Source organism: Physeter macrocephalus, chromosome 4 (assembly GCF_002837175.3).
Source record: "Physeter macrocephalus isolate SW-GA chromosome 4, ASM283717v5, whole genome shotgun sequence".
Lineage (NCBI taxonomy): Eukaryota > Metazoa > Chordata > Mammalia > Artiodactyla > Physeteridae > Physeter > Physeter macrocephalus.
The window spans coordinates 24,089,721-24,104,961 of NC_041217.1; the positions used below are offsets into that span (position 1 = coordinate 24,089,721).

The 15,241-nt window shown below is 35.7% G+C and overlaps 1 protein-coding gene across 1 annotated transcript in view; it reads right to left on the minus strand.

The window, feature by feature from the left end:
* Positions 1 to 740: 740 nt before the first annotated feature.
* The window catches only part of LIN9 (lin-9 DREAM MuvB core complex component), a 107,067-nt gene continuing 92,566 nt past the window's right edge, over positions 741 to 15,241 (minus strand). The window contains exons 12-15 of the mRNA XM_024130686.3: positions 7,613 to 7,738; positions 2,634 to 2,813; positions 2,365 to 2,462; positions 741 to 1,871 (exon numbers count right to left, since the gene is read on the minus strand). Coding sequence (XP_023986454.1) covers positions 1,766 to 1,871; positions 2,365 to 2,462; positions 2,634 to 2,813; positions 7,613 to 7,738 — 510 coding nt within the window. The 3' untranslated portion in view covers positions 741 to 1,765. The remainder of the gene's footprint in view (positions 1,872 to 2,364; positions 2,463 to 2,633; positions 2,814 to 7,612; positions 7,739 to 15,241) is intronic.

Consider the following 15,241-nt stretch of genomic DNA (forward strand, 5'->3'; position numbering starts at 1 on the left):
TTTTTTTAACACCTTTATTGGAGTATAATTGCTTTACAATGACGAGGTATAATTTCAGTGTGACAAGTTGGCCTTAAGAAATGTAAAAGAAAAAATGTAAAAAATGCTTACCTAAGTCTAGGCAGAATATATTAAAAAATAAACCCTTCTCTAGGTCTACAGTAAGCCAAGTAACTTACTTGCTTAGTGTTTTCCACAGTGATTACTCAGTGATGGGAAAAAAAAACCCCTAATGATATTTTAATTCAAAATGACTTGGTAATTAATCTGTACCGTTTTTCCTAAAAATATAATTTAGTGGAAATGATAATTTTTAAAAACTTTTTAAATAGAAGGAATACTTATCAACTTGTATTAATTAAATGAAAATGTAGATCATATTAATTTTCATAGATCAATTTATTTAGAATTACAAATATTAAGAATAAAAGATTTATGCATTTCTTAATTAACATAACAGTTTAGCTAAATATAAACTCTGCACTAAAGTTCTGCAGTGGCACAATACCAACAAAGAATATGGAAGCATTTTTAAACTATACAAAAATTTCAAATGGAAAATAATCTTGTTTCAGTTTTATTATACATTAACATATAAAAAGTCTCATTTTATGAGACATCTAAAAGAATCAAAGCCACTTCTACAACTATACCTTAAACTCCAAATCTGAAAACAATTTATTTTATTTTGACTTTATAATATTCTATATTAAAACAGAGAAAATTCCAAATACACACTTTTTACAAGATTAACATCTTAGGCAGGGTTTTCCTTAAAAAACCAAAAACCAAAAAAGCCCACAACCGAATACAAACCTTTTTCTCCATTTCCTAGCACTGGCTATTATATTTGTTTTCCTTATAAAATCTTTTTACTTTAAAAATTGTGTAACTGTTGGATTTTAACCAGTAATCTGGTTCAAACGTTGTGCAAATAAACAAAAAATATGAAAATAGTGTGTTATCAGTCTTTTTTTTTAAAAAATAAATCCCATAACAATAGCACATCTTCCCCTGAATTGATGGGAAGAGACATGCCAAATCCATTTGCTGAAATTAAGCATCTTGCAGTAATGTTTCTTTCCTGCTCCTTCATTTTCTTTCAACAGACAAACAACAAACGTTTCTTTTATAAATTATGATAAATTAAAATATTTATTATTATAAAATGATCTATAGAACCATGTCACATTGCAAGTATATATCATATATACTTGTAAAGTCCATATTTCCCACCTATATTCCAGTGGCTTCCTAAAAATGAGGACTTCCCATATCTCCTGATGTTATCTTTTGAAGACTGAGGTGGTGATCAACTAAATGAACTGGAGTTGTAATTTTCTAGATGGAATTTCCACATTGCCATGCATAATGCACAAAAAGACCATGTTTCTTCACGTTCTCCACTGTAGTCAGTAGTTGTCTGCATGGGCTGGGTTGAATTCATGCACGTTAAAAAGATGGTCAACATATTCTTCCATGAAATTATATTATGTTCAGACATTTTCAGTTTAAAAGTACTTGCTAATAAACATATGTAACATAAGCAGTGCTACTGCAGCTGAATAATAAAAGAAAAATAAATATAATGCTGGTCAGCAATGCTGGTTTAAGAAGCAGTACAGTATATTAAAATGCCTTATTTGGAGATTTAAATTTCCCTTGTTTTCCAGCAGTTAGGTTATTTGGTGTTGGAAGCCTATATAAAGGAAGAGAACTTCTCAAAAACAATGTCCTATGCAGTTGGAATAATTAAATCTTCTATTCAGTCTCTGTTGGTGTTATTTGCTGCAAAGGCATGTAAGTTTCCCATCTGGCTCAGGCCGCTCTGAATATGTGCAACATGAATTTCTACATTATTCTGAAAGCAACTAAAGAAAGAAGAAACATGGTTAACTACATTATCTCACAAAATAAAGAAAAACAATTTTTAAAAAAGGCAGAGCTGAATTGCAGTTAGGAAATAGCTAAGATAATGACCCCACGTAATAAGAAATCTTCCCTTTACATTAGCCATAATTCTACTTCAGTAGTAATTGAAAAAGTATATTTGAAAGAAGCAAAGAAGTCACGGGAGTACGGGAAAGAGAGGACGAATCTCTCTTTGGGGAAGACTTCTAAGTTGAAATCCATGCTAAACCCAAACCTAAATATTATATGTCTTCTGATTCCTTTATATAAAAAAATCCATCTGAAAATTCTACTCTGTCAATAGACTGGATATAACCGAAAAGCTCGTTTACAATTTATTTAAAGGATAAAAATCATATGAATACTTCATAAATATGTAAAAGTCTTCAAGCTTATACTGGAAATCACTATGAATTTAATATAAAAATAATTTGAATACATCTAATGAATTACCTGATATTAGAAGCATCTATTGTACTCTTGATATCATTTAATGAATCTGTAAGTGATTTAAATTCAAAGGAATTCAGGTCTCCTCCTTCTGCCAGACACTAAAGGAAAAAATATTTCAAAATTTAATTCAATTATAGTTCAGATACAAACACTCTGCTCTAATATACAGTTTAATTTTTTAGCAACAACTTAATTAGCATAGTTTGTTTAGGTGTCAAAATTAAGAAAATATTCTTAATATTTTCTCTGAAAAGTTCTCCGAAATTTACCTTAATTTGTAATAAAATAGCTGTAAGCCTGGAGATTAAGTCGGTCAGATTTTCGTTTTCGACACAGGGCTGTCCTGTTGAGGAATTTGCATGCCGAACAATTTCCTGTGCTTCTTCCTCACACCTTCGTCTCATATCTGTCGGCTGATCTGCAGGCTGGAGCCCTTGGTCTGGAGCAAGCTGAATACAGATGATTAAAACATAAGATATACATTCATAAGGTCATGATAATTTCTGTGTGTTTGTGCCCTGTTTTCAGGTTAGGATTTTTATAAATCTAGCATTTATAACAAAAATGATGCTCACTCTTACCTTAGAAGTTTTTTCTCCTCTAATTGTATTTTTTTTTCTGATTTGTTTTATATTTTTGGTAACTTTTAATTTTGAGATACTTTAAAACTTCTAAAAAAGAATAGAACAAAAAACTCTTGATAACCTTTTACCCAGATTCACTAACTGCTTATGGTTTACTGTTTGACTTAACATTTGATCTTTCTCTGTCTGTATATAATTTTTTTTCTCTTAACTATTTGAGAATAAGTTGCAAACACTGTGCCTCTTTACCCCTAAATACTCCAGTTTGTACTTCCTAAGTCCAAGGATATTCTCTTACATAACCACAGTGCAGTGATCACAATCAGGAATTTAGCACTATTTATAATGCCATTTTCTAACAGTCTATATTCACATTTCATCAACTGTCCCAACACATAGCTAGTTTTCCCCCTGAAAACATTTGGTTGTCCTGTCTCTCTAGACTCCTTTACTCTGGAACAGTTCCTCGGTCTTTTCATGACCTTGATATTTTTGAACAGTATCAGCCAATTATTTTGCATAATATCCCTCAATGTGGGTTTGTCTGTTTCCTTTTGATTAGACTAAGGTTATACACCTTTGGCAGGAACACCACAAAAGTGATACTGAGTTCTTCTCAGTGCATGGTGAGCAGGAGGCACATGATATTTATCTGTCCCACTACTGCTGATGTTCTCTTTGATCACCTCGGTTAAAGTAGCTATGTGCCTCCTAATCATCCCAGAGAGCTTCCTTGATCATTCTTAGAGCAGCACACTGCTTGCTCCACCATGGGATGTGCCATAAGTTATTTAGCCAACTCCCTATGTATGGGCATTTAGGTTTTTTCTAATATTTTGCGATTATCAGTAACACTGCAGTGAAGAACCTTGTCTTCTAATACTTAAAAGTTTTTTTTAATTGAAGTATACATAAACATATAAAAGGATACAAATCCTAAAGTGTATGGGTTAATGAATTTTCACAGATCAAACCTGAGAAATCAGCATCGAGATTAAAATGGAACATTACCAGCCCCTCAGAGACCAATTGTCATCTTCCAGTATAATACTCCAAGGGTAACCACCATCCTGACTTCTAGTATCGTATGTTGGCTTTTGCTGGCTTTTTGACCTTTACATAAATGGAATCATGCATTATATATTCTTTTGTGTCTGACTTTATCTGTTCAATATTTACGTATGAACAAATGTTCACGTATTTGTGAGTTCATCATCCATGGTGTTGTGAGTAGTTGAGTTCATTCATTCATTTTTTTTTCTAAGATTTTTTTTTCATGTGGACTATTTTTTTAAAGAAGTCTTTATTGAATCTGTTACAGTATTGCTTGTTTTATGTTTTGGTTTTTTGGCTGCAAGGCATGTGGGATCTTAGCTCCCTGACCAGGGATCGAACCTGCACCTCCTGCACTGAAGGGAAAGTCTTAACCACTGGACCGCCAAGGAAGTCCCAGAGTTCATTCATTCTTATTGCTGAGAATTCCATTGTATATTATATGTCAGTTTACTGATTCATTCTAGTATTGATGGGTATTTGGGTAATTTCTAATTTCTGGCTATAATGAACAGTGATGCTGTGTATGTTCTAGTGTATATCTTTTGGTAAATACATGTTCACATATATTTGGTATACATTTAGAAGTAGACTTGCTTGTTCTTATTTTAAAATCACTATTGTACTTCCATAAGAACTTTGTGAAAATTAAATCATTTTACTCCATTAGGAAATGAGCCTATCACATATGGCCTTGCGTACATAATGAGATACAAAAAGACTGGTGAGCAATCCACTTCTGCATGTTTTGTTACATGTTATTTTGGACTGCTTGGTTTGCACCTCTTATGGATGGTTGCTAGTCCATGGAGAGAACTCTATTTGCCAGGACACACATATTGCTATGTAGGTAAATGACAATTACCCGGAAAATAAAAATAAATGATAATGGATGGCTAAAGGAATGAGCAAAATATACTCAGAGTTTAGTTACAGGTAATCACAGTTCATTTCCCTCAGTTCTATTCAAGTGGATTGATAACATCACCAATGGCAGATCTTTGGGACTTAACTATGAGGCTAGCATCATAAAAAACTGTTTAAGAATCTCATATCACAAATAGAGATGGCTTTAAATAAACCCATGCACTTATGGTCAATTAATTTACAACAAAGAGGCAAGAATATACAATTGAGAAAAGGCAGTCTCTTCAATAAATGGTGCTAGGAAAAATGGACAGCTACATGTAAAATAACGAAATTAGAACATTCTCTAACACCATGTACAAAAACAAACTCAAAATGGATTAAAGACCTAAATGTAAGACCAGATACTATAAAACTCCTAGAGGAAAACATAGGCAGAACATTCTTTGACATAAATTGCAGCAATATTTTTTTGGATCCTCCTAGAGTAATGGAAACAAAAGCAAAATAAACAAATGGGACCTAATTAAACTTAAGAGCTTTTGCACAGCAAAAGAAACTAAATAAAACAAAAAGACAACCTACTGAATGGGAGAAAATATTTGCAAACGATGCAACCAACAAGGGATTAATTTCCAAAATATACAAACAGCTTATACAGCTCAATATCAAAAAGCAAACAACCCAATAAACACATGGGCAGAAGATCTAAAGAGACATTTCCCCAAAGACGACATTCAGATGGCCAACAGGAACATGAAAAGATGCTCCACATCTCTAATTATTAGAGAAACGCAAATCAAAACTACAATGAGGTATCACCTCACACTGGTCAGAATGGCCATCATCAAAAATTCTATAAATAATAAATACTGGAGAGGGTGTGGAGAAAGGGGTACCCTCAGACACTGTTGGTGGGAATATAAATTGGTACAGCCAGTATGGAGAATGGTATGGAGGTTCCTTAAAAAACTAAAAATAGAGTTACCATTATGATCCAGCAATCCCACTCCTGGGCATATATCCAGAAAAGATGAAAACTCTAATTCAAAAGATACATGCACCCCAATGTTCACAGAAGCACTATTTACAACAGCCAAGACATGGAAACAACCTAAATGTCCATCAGCAGATGAATGGATAAAGAAGATGCGGTATAATATAAGAAAAAACCAAAACAGAACAAAACAAGAAGATGTGGTACATACATACAATGGAATATAACTCAGCCATAAAAAAGAATGCAATAATGCCATTTGCAGCAACATGGATGGACCTAGAGATAATCATAAGTGAAGTAAGTCAGACAGATAAAGACAAAGATCATATATCACTTAAACATGGAATCTAAAAAAAATGATACAAAAAAAGATTAAAAAATGATATAAATAAACTTATTTACAAAACAGAAATAGACTCACAGACACAGAAAAGGGGACATATAAAGGGTTACCAAAGGGTTTCCCAAGGGGTGGGGGAAGGATAAATTAGGAATTTGGGATTAATAGATATACACTACCATATATAAAACAGATAAACAGTAAGGACCTACTGTATAGCACAAGGAACTATATTCAATATCTTGTAATAACCTATAATGGAAAAGAATCTGAAAAAGAATATATATAATTATATATATAAAATTCAGATACATATATATATGTATCTGAATTACTTTGCTGTACACCTGAAACATTGTAAATCAACTATACTTGAAAAAAAAAATAAGAGTGGCTTCGCTGGAAATATACAGCCTCTAAGAAAGCAAATGCAGGAGCACACTAAACTCATCACAATCATCTAATTCTTACCTTTTAGTAAGAAACTCAAATTTTAGGTGAACCTGTTGAACCACCATCATATATATAATTATATGTGCATGATAATGATAACAATAATGATAATTCACAAATAACCCTATAATCTATGTGACTGAAGTTCAAGAATCTATAGTTCTAATGTAAAGTTTATTTATTTATTTATTTTTTTTTTTGTGGTATGCGGGCCTCCCTCTGCTGCGGCCTCTCCCGTCGCGGAGCACAGGCTCCGGACGCGCAGGCCCAGCGGCCATGGCTCACGGGCCCAGCCGCTCCGCGGCATGTGGGATCCTCCCAGACCGGGGCGCGAACCCGGTTCCCCTGCATCGGCAGGCGGACGCGCAACCACTGCGCCACCAGGGAAGCCCGTAAAGTTTATTTTTTAAATTTTTATTTATTTTTAAAATTGTTTTGGCCACGCCACATGGCTTGTGGGGTCTTAGTTCCCTGACCAGGGATTGAACCTGGGCCCTTGGCAGTGAAAGCACGGACTCTGAACCAGGGAATTCCCAAATATAAAGTTTAAAAAGGAACAAACAAAATTATATACACAGCATGATCATAACTTTGTGAGAAAAAGCATGTATGGTAAAAAAAAAAATTAGGAGGAAGTAAACTAAAATATAGTCTTTGGGGTAGTGGAATTAAAAGAAATTATTTTTCTGGATGTTTCTAAATTTCAGGAGAGCTATAATATAATCATTTGTAATTCAAACAAACAGAAAACCAACAGAATTGATAGCTCACTGTGTATAAAGCACTCTTCAATACTGATGCTGTAAGGAATAGAAATATATATAAAATATGGTTCTGCTAAAGGATCTTGGCTTAATTTGGATTTTCTGAAATGTGATGGTAATAGTATTAAGCTTCAGGTAAGAGTGGAGGTCATAATCCCCTCAAGGGAAATTCATACAAATTACCTACCTCATAGCAGTACTGTTGAACTTTATGCAAAACTTTGTTTAGGTCCTTGTTCAGTTGTTCAAGCTCTAGAACAATCGTTGCATATCTCCGCTGAAATTCAATGCCAATGGGCATGGAATACGATTTCTGAGAAGAAAAAAGAAAAGTCAGATTTTGATAAATTTTTTTTTAACAAATGTGATTTCAATTTCTAACAGGACATTGGACTTACTCAAAATAGACTAAAGATTATTAAAACAGTCTGTACTCAATGTTACACTTCTTAAATGTGATAATGGTATTATTGCTGTTTAGGAGATTGTTCTTAGGAGTGTCATGATGTCTGTCATTTACTTTTTTAAAAAAATATATATTTATTTATTTATTTTTGGCTGCGTTGGGTCTTCGTTGCTGTGCACGGGCTTTCTCTAGTTGTGGCGAGCGGGGGCTCATCTTCGTTGTGGTGCGCGGGCTTCTCATTGCGGTGGCTTCTCTTGTTGCGGAGCATGGGCTCTAGGTGCGCAGGCTTCAGTAGTTGTGGCACGCGGGCTCAGTAGTTGTGGCTCACAGGCTCTAGACCGCAGGGCTCAGTGGTTGTGGCACATGGGCTTAGTTGCTCCGCAGCATGTGGGATCTTCCCAGACCAGGGATCAAACCTGTGTCCCCTGCATTGGCAGGCGGATTCTTAACCACTGCGCCACCAGGGAAGTCCCTGTCATTTACTTTTTAAAAAACAGAGATCGTGTGTGTGTGTGTGCGTGTGCGTGTATATATATATATATATATATATATATATATATATATATATAGAGAGAGAGAGAGAGAGAGAGAGAGAGAGAGAGAGAGAGAGAGAGAGGGAGGGAGAGAGTGTGTGTGTGCGTGAGAGATTAAATGAAGCAAAATTGTTGAATCTATATATATGTTTCTTATATAAATCTTTCAACTTTTTTATAACTTTATCATTTTTAAAAATAAAAAGTTGGTAAAAGTTATATATATTCATTTGAAGTGTTCTAGTTACTAAAACTCAATTGATTCTCCACCTGGAATCAATTCAATATAGCACAATGGATACGAGCATGGGTGCTAGAATCAGATTATATGTTCAAATCCCAACTCCCTTATGTACTAGCTGTGTGACCTTAAGGAAGTTCCTTAATTTCTCTGTGCCTCTGTTTCCTCATCTGCAAAATGGGGATAAAAGAACATCTACCTAATGAGATTATGGTAAAGATTAAATGAAATAATATATGCCAATATATTGCCTTCCACATAGAAAATGTTCAGTAAATATTAACTGTTATCATCACTGCTATCATTTCATATTTGCTTCCTACCAGTAAGTGTAAATGGACTGATTCCATTTCCTTTCCTCTCTTCATAACACCTCCAATAAACTACACTATCCATTCTGCTCCAGCTACAAATGCTGCAATGAGACATCTTCAGTCAAGCCAAATTTAACCACACTTCTTTTTTCAGAGGATTTCTGAGAAACAGATCATCATGTACCAGGGAAACAAGTACAGTTAAGAAGGGAAAAGTATACCTAGACTGATAGGGATAAACTACTTACACTAGCGCTAAATCACAGTATTGTAATTGTTTAAGCTAACAGAAACCTTAGATAGATCATCTTGTTCAGCCTTGTCATTTTACAGATGAGAAAACTGAAGCCCAGGAAAGTTAAATGCTTTGCTTAACAGCACACGCTATTAATAATGTACCAGGCACTGTTCTAAGTGTTTAACAGAATCTCACTGAATCCTCACAACCATCCCATGAGAAGGGTACTATAATTATTCCCATTTTACATATGGAGGAATCTGAGGTCCATGTACCACAGCCAATAAGTGGTAAGCACACTGGCTCTGAAGCTAGACTGCATCAGTCAGAATTCCTCCGCCACTGGGTCTGATGCAGTGAAAGAGAAGGAAGGGAAAGAATGTCAGGAGATTAGGGAAGGGATAAGTCATTTAAAAAATTAATTATTTTTTATTTTGTAATTATTTTTTAAACTGAGGTATAACTGACATACAACATTCTATTAGTTTCATGTGTACAACATAACGATTCTATATTTGTATATATTGCAAAATGATCACTACAATAAGTCAGTTAGCATCCGTCAGCATATACAGTTACAGAATTTTTTTCTTGTGATGAGAACTTTTAAGATTTACTCTCTTAGCAACTTTCAAATGTGCAGTACAGTATTATTAATAGTTTGGTCTGCAGCTTTCCAGTCACTTTCTCAAGGCATTTTATACACATATATGTATAGCTTTTTATAAAAATGAGATCCTACTATAAATATTATTCCACAATTTGTCCAATTACTTAATGTGTCTTAGAGAGCTTTCCATGTTGATATAGACAGATCTAGCTTGTTGCTTTTAAGAACTACATAGTGTGGGACTTCCCTGGTGGTGCAGTGGTTAAGAATCCGCTTGCCAATGCATGGGACACGGGTTCGAGCCCTGGTCCGGGAAGATCCCACATGCCATGGAGCAACTAAGCCCGTGTGCCACAACTACTGAGCCTGTGCTCTAGAGCCCGCGAGCCACAACTACTGAACCCGCATGCCACAACTACTGCAGCCTGCGTGCCTAGAGCCTGTGCTCCACAACAAAGAGAAGCCACCGCAATGAGAAGCCCGCACACCGCAACAAAGAGTAGCCTCTGTTCGCTGCAACTAGAGAAAGCCCGTGCACAGCAATGAAGACCCAACACAGCCAAAAAATAAATAAATAAATTTATTTAAAAGAAAAAAAAAAAAAAAGAACTACATAGTGCTCCAGAAGAATGGTTGTCCCATGATTTATTTGACCACTCCTGTTTAGATGGACATATTGCTTCCACCTTTTTTTTTTTTGCTATTACAAACAATGCTGCAATAAACATTCTTGTATGTACACCTTTGTGCATATGCACATGAATGTTCATTTGTAATAGCTAAAAACAGTAAACAATCCAAATGTCCATTGACAGGTGAATGGATAAACAAATTGTGCTACAGCCACACAATGAGATACTACTTAGCAATAAAAAGGAACAATATTGTGTGAACTTTGAACCGTGCAACCAAGAGGGTGAATCAAAACTCATTATACTGATTGAAAAGAGCCAGGCAAAAAAAGAGTACATACTGTATGATTCCATTTATATAAAATTCTAGAAAACACAAATGAATTTATAATGATAGAAATTAGATCAGTAGTTGCTGGAGCCTGAAGTAGAGGGAGGGATGGATTACAAAGGGCTTGGGGAAATTTTGGGGGGAAGGGAGAAGATAGAAATATTTGTTATCTAGCTTGTGGTGATGGTTTCATGGACGCATATGTCTATGTATACACACACAAATATATCCCATCAAACTGTACATTTTAAACAGGTATAGTTTATTGTACATCAATGATACCTCAACAAAATGATAATGGGAAAAAGCCACCCAGATCAAACAACAGAACATTGCTAGCATCCCAGAAGCCCTCTATGTGTCACCTTACAATCAATTCTCTTTCATCTCTCTCCAAAGTAACCATTATCCTGACATCAAACATTATAGTTGAGTTTTTGAACTTTATATAAAATACAATCATACAATATATGCAGTATTTTGTTACTGGCTTCTTTCGGTTAACATTAAGTTTGTGAGATTTATCCACACTGCTGTGTATATCTGTAGTTAGTTCATTCATTGCTGTATATTATACCTTTGTAGAAATAAGATATATTCACCCATTCTACTGTTCTATTTGTTGTTGGGCATTTGGCCTGCTTCTAGGTTTTGGCCAATGTGAATAGTGCAGCTATGACATTTTGTACTTTGTTCAATTTTAGTAGATAGATCTAAATAGTTTCCCAAAGTGATGGAATAAGGAAGTTCTGGCTGCTTCATATATTCACCAATCTTTAATACTGTAGTCTTTGAATATTAGCCACTTTAGAGGGTGTGAATGGTATCTCACTGTGGTATTAATCTGCATTTCTCTGATTACTACTGAGGTTACTACTTTTCAAAAAGTTTTTTGCTAATTCGAATATCCTCTTTTTAAAAATATCTGTTCAATTTTCTTTCCTGTCTTCTATTGGGCTGCATATATTTTTCTTATTGACTTAGAGTTCCTTATATATTCTGGATACAAGCTTTTTATCAATTATATGTGCTGTAAATATTTTCTTCCATTTTGTGGCTTGCCTTTTCTTGTAGTTGTATCTTTTGATGAACAAAGGTTTTTAATTTTAATGTAGTTCAATTTATCAATCTTTTCTTTTACAGTTATTGCTTTCTATATTCCATTTATTTCATTAAAAAAATTCTTATCCCAAGGTCTTAAAAATATTCTCCTATATTATCTCTAGAAGCTTTATAGTTTTGCCTTTCACATTTAGATCTAAAATGCCAGTCGTCTGGCTATGTTATGTGATTTACCCCCCTCCCCATACTGATATCCAACTGATCCAGCACCATTATTTCAAAGGCCTTTCTTTCCTGTTCTGCAGAACCACCTTTGTCATAGATCAAGTGTCCGCACACGTGCAAGTCTATTACTGGGCTCTCTATTCTGTTCCATGGTCTTTTTGTCCATGTTGTGCCAATAGCACACAGTCTTCAATAACTCTAGTTTTGTAATAAGTCTTGATATCCAAGAGTAAGTCATCCTACCTTATTGCAGTTCCACATAAATTTTAGAATCAGCTTGTCAATTTGAACGCACTTATACATACATACACACACATACACACACACACACACAGGTGGGATTTTGATTGAGATTACATTCAATCTATGGATTAATTTGGTGGATATTGACCCCTTTACAAAAGATAGTGTCTGAAATCATGAATATGAATATCTCTCTTTTTATTTAGGTCTTCTTTAATTTCTCTCAACATTTAATAGTTTTCTATATAGAAGTTTAATATATCTTATATTTATATCAAGGTACGTAGTTTTAAATGGTATTTTTGAAATTTCATTTTATAACTGCTTATTGCTGATATATAGAAACTGCTTAAATAAAAAAACTGACCTTGAATCTAGCAACTTTGCTAAACTCACTTATTAATTCTAATAATTTATCTGCAGATTCTTTTACATTTTCTAGGTACACAACCACATCATCTGTGGATAAAACGGTTTTCTTTCTTTCTTTCCAATCTTTATAGCTCTTACTTCATTTTCTTGCTTTGTTACACTGGCTAGGCCCTCCTGTGTACTACTGAATAAAAACTGCGATAGTAGGCCTCCTTATCTCATTCCCAATATTAGAGAAAGTTTTTAACACTCACTAATAAGTATGATATTGGGACTTCCCTGGTGGTGCAGTGGTTAAGAATCCGCCTGCCAATGCAGGGGACATGGGTTCAAGCCCTGGTCCGAGAAGATCCCACACGCCGCAGAGCAACTAAGCCCCTGCACCACAACTTCTGAGCCTGTGCTCTAGAGCCCGCGAGCTATAACTACTGAAGCTCGTGTGCCTAGAGCCCGTGCTCCGCAACAAGAGAAGAGAAGCCACCGCAACGAGAAGCCTGCACACCACAACGAAGAGTAGCCCCCGCTCGCTGCAACTAGAGAAAGCCCATGAGCAGGAACAAAGACCCAACACAGCCAACAAACAAACAAAAACCCTGTACCTGAATGTTCATAGTCACCTTATTCATAATAGCCAGTGTGGAAGCAATCCAAATGTCCCTCAATGATGAATAAATAAACAAAATGTGGTATATCCATACAATGTAATATTATTTGGTAATAAAACGAAGTACTGGGAATTCCCTGGTCATCCAGTGGTTAGGACTTCACGCTTCCACTGTCAGGAGCCGGGTTCGATCCCTGGTCAGAGAACTAAGATCCCACCCACAAGCTGCACAGCCAATAATAATTTTAAAAAAGTACTAATACATGTTACAACATGGATGAGCCTTCAAAACATTATGCTATGTGAAAGAATACAGTCACAAATGATCACATTTACATTAAATGTCCAGAATAGGGGGACAGAAATTAGATTAGTGATTGCCTAGGTTTGGGGTGGGGGGTGGTTAGAGGTGAAATGAGGAAAAAATACAGGGTTTCTTTTTTGGGATAATGAAAATGTTTTTAAATTGATTATGATGATGCCTGCACAACCTGTGAACTGAACTGTAAACTAAACACCATGGAACTGTCCACTTACTGTAAATAGGTGAATTGTATGGTATGTGAATAATACCTCAATAAGGCTGTTATTTTAAAAAACCTGCCCTTTTAAATAAGTTACTATAATTCAGCGTGGTTTCCTATCAATCCCTCCTATATAATCAGCTAATGTGCTTTAGGTCAGGGGTCCCCAACCCCCAGGCCATGGACCAGTATTGGTCCGTGGCCTGTTAGGAACCAGGCCGCACAGCAGGAGGTGAGGGGCGGGCAAGCGAGCCAAGCTTCATCTCTATTTACTGCCACCCCCTATTGCTCACATTACCGCCTGAGCTCTGCCTCCTGTCAGATTAGCAGCGGCCTTAGATTCTCATAGGAGCGTGAACCCTACTGTGAACTGTGCACACGAGGGATCTGGGTTGCGTGCTCCTTATGGGAATCTAATGCCTGACGATCTGAGGTGGAGCTGAGGCGGTGATGCCAGCGCTGGGGAGCGGCTGCAGATACAGATCATCATCAGCAGAGAGGTTTGACTGCACAGAGACCATCATAAATCAACTGCTTGCAGACTCATATCAAAACCCTATCAGTGAGTGGCAAGTGAAATCAAGCTCAGGGCTCCCACTGAGTCTGCATTATGGTGAGCTGTATAATTATTTAATTATCTATTACAATGTAATAATAATAGAAAAACTGCACAATAAATGTAATGTGCTTGAATCATCCTGAGACCATCCCCCGCCCCCCACCCCTGGTCCAGGGAAAAACTGTCTTCCACAAAACCAGTCCCTGGTGCCAAAAAGGTTGGGGACCGCTGCTTTAGGTTGTCACATACAGGTTGAGTGTGGCACACAAAATGGACTTTTTTTTTTTTTCTTGGATGTATTCTACTTTCGGGACTGGTTAACTAGTAAGGAGATTTCTGCAGAGATTCATAATCTCAAAAATAAAAGAGGACTAACAAAGATGATATGACAATTCTGACAACATATTCAGGGCAAGAAAAGGCCAACTTTCATAGTGGTGGATGGAGAGAGGGAAGGAGTACAGAGAACATAGTATTCAGAGTTTTCCAAAGCCACTAATACATGGTTTTAAAAATGGTTAAGACAGAACTCTCAGGGATAAATCCCCTTTTGCACTCTTGAATTATTATTAATGTCCATGTATGACAAGTCAAATTTCCAAAGTGGAAAAGCAATTATTAGAGACTGACTGAGACTGCTAGTTCAATATCTAATAGTGCTGAGGCAATTCAAATCTATTTTAATAAATTCCACATGCACTATTAATTTCTATGTGGATGCTCTGTATATGTATTTAAAAAATATTTTAATAATCCAAAATAGAAAAGGCATATATATATATATATATATATATATATATTTTTTTTTTTTTTTTTTTTTTTTTTTTTTCGGTACGCGAGCCTCTCACTGTTGTGGCCTCTCCCGTTGCGGAGCACAGGCTCCGGACGCGCAGGCTCAGCGGCCATGGCTCACGGGCCTAGC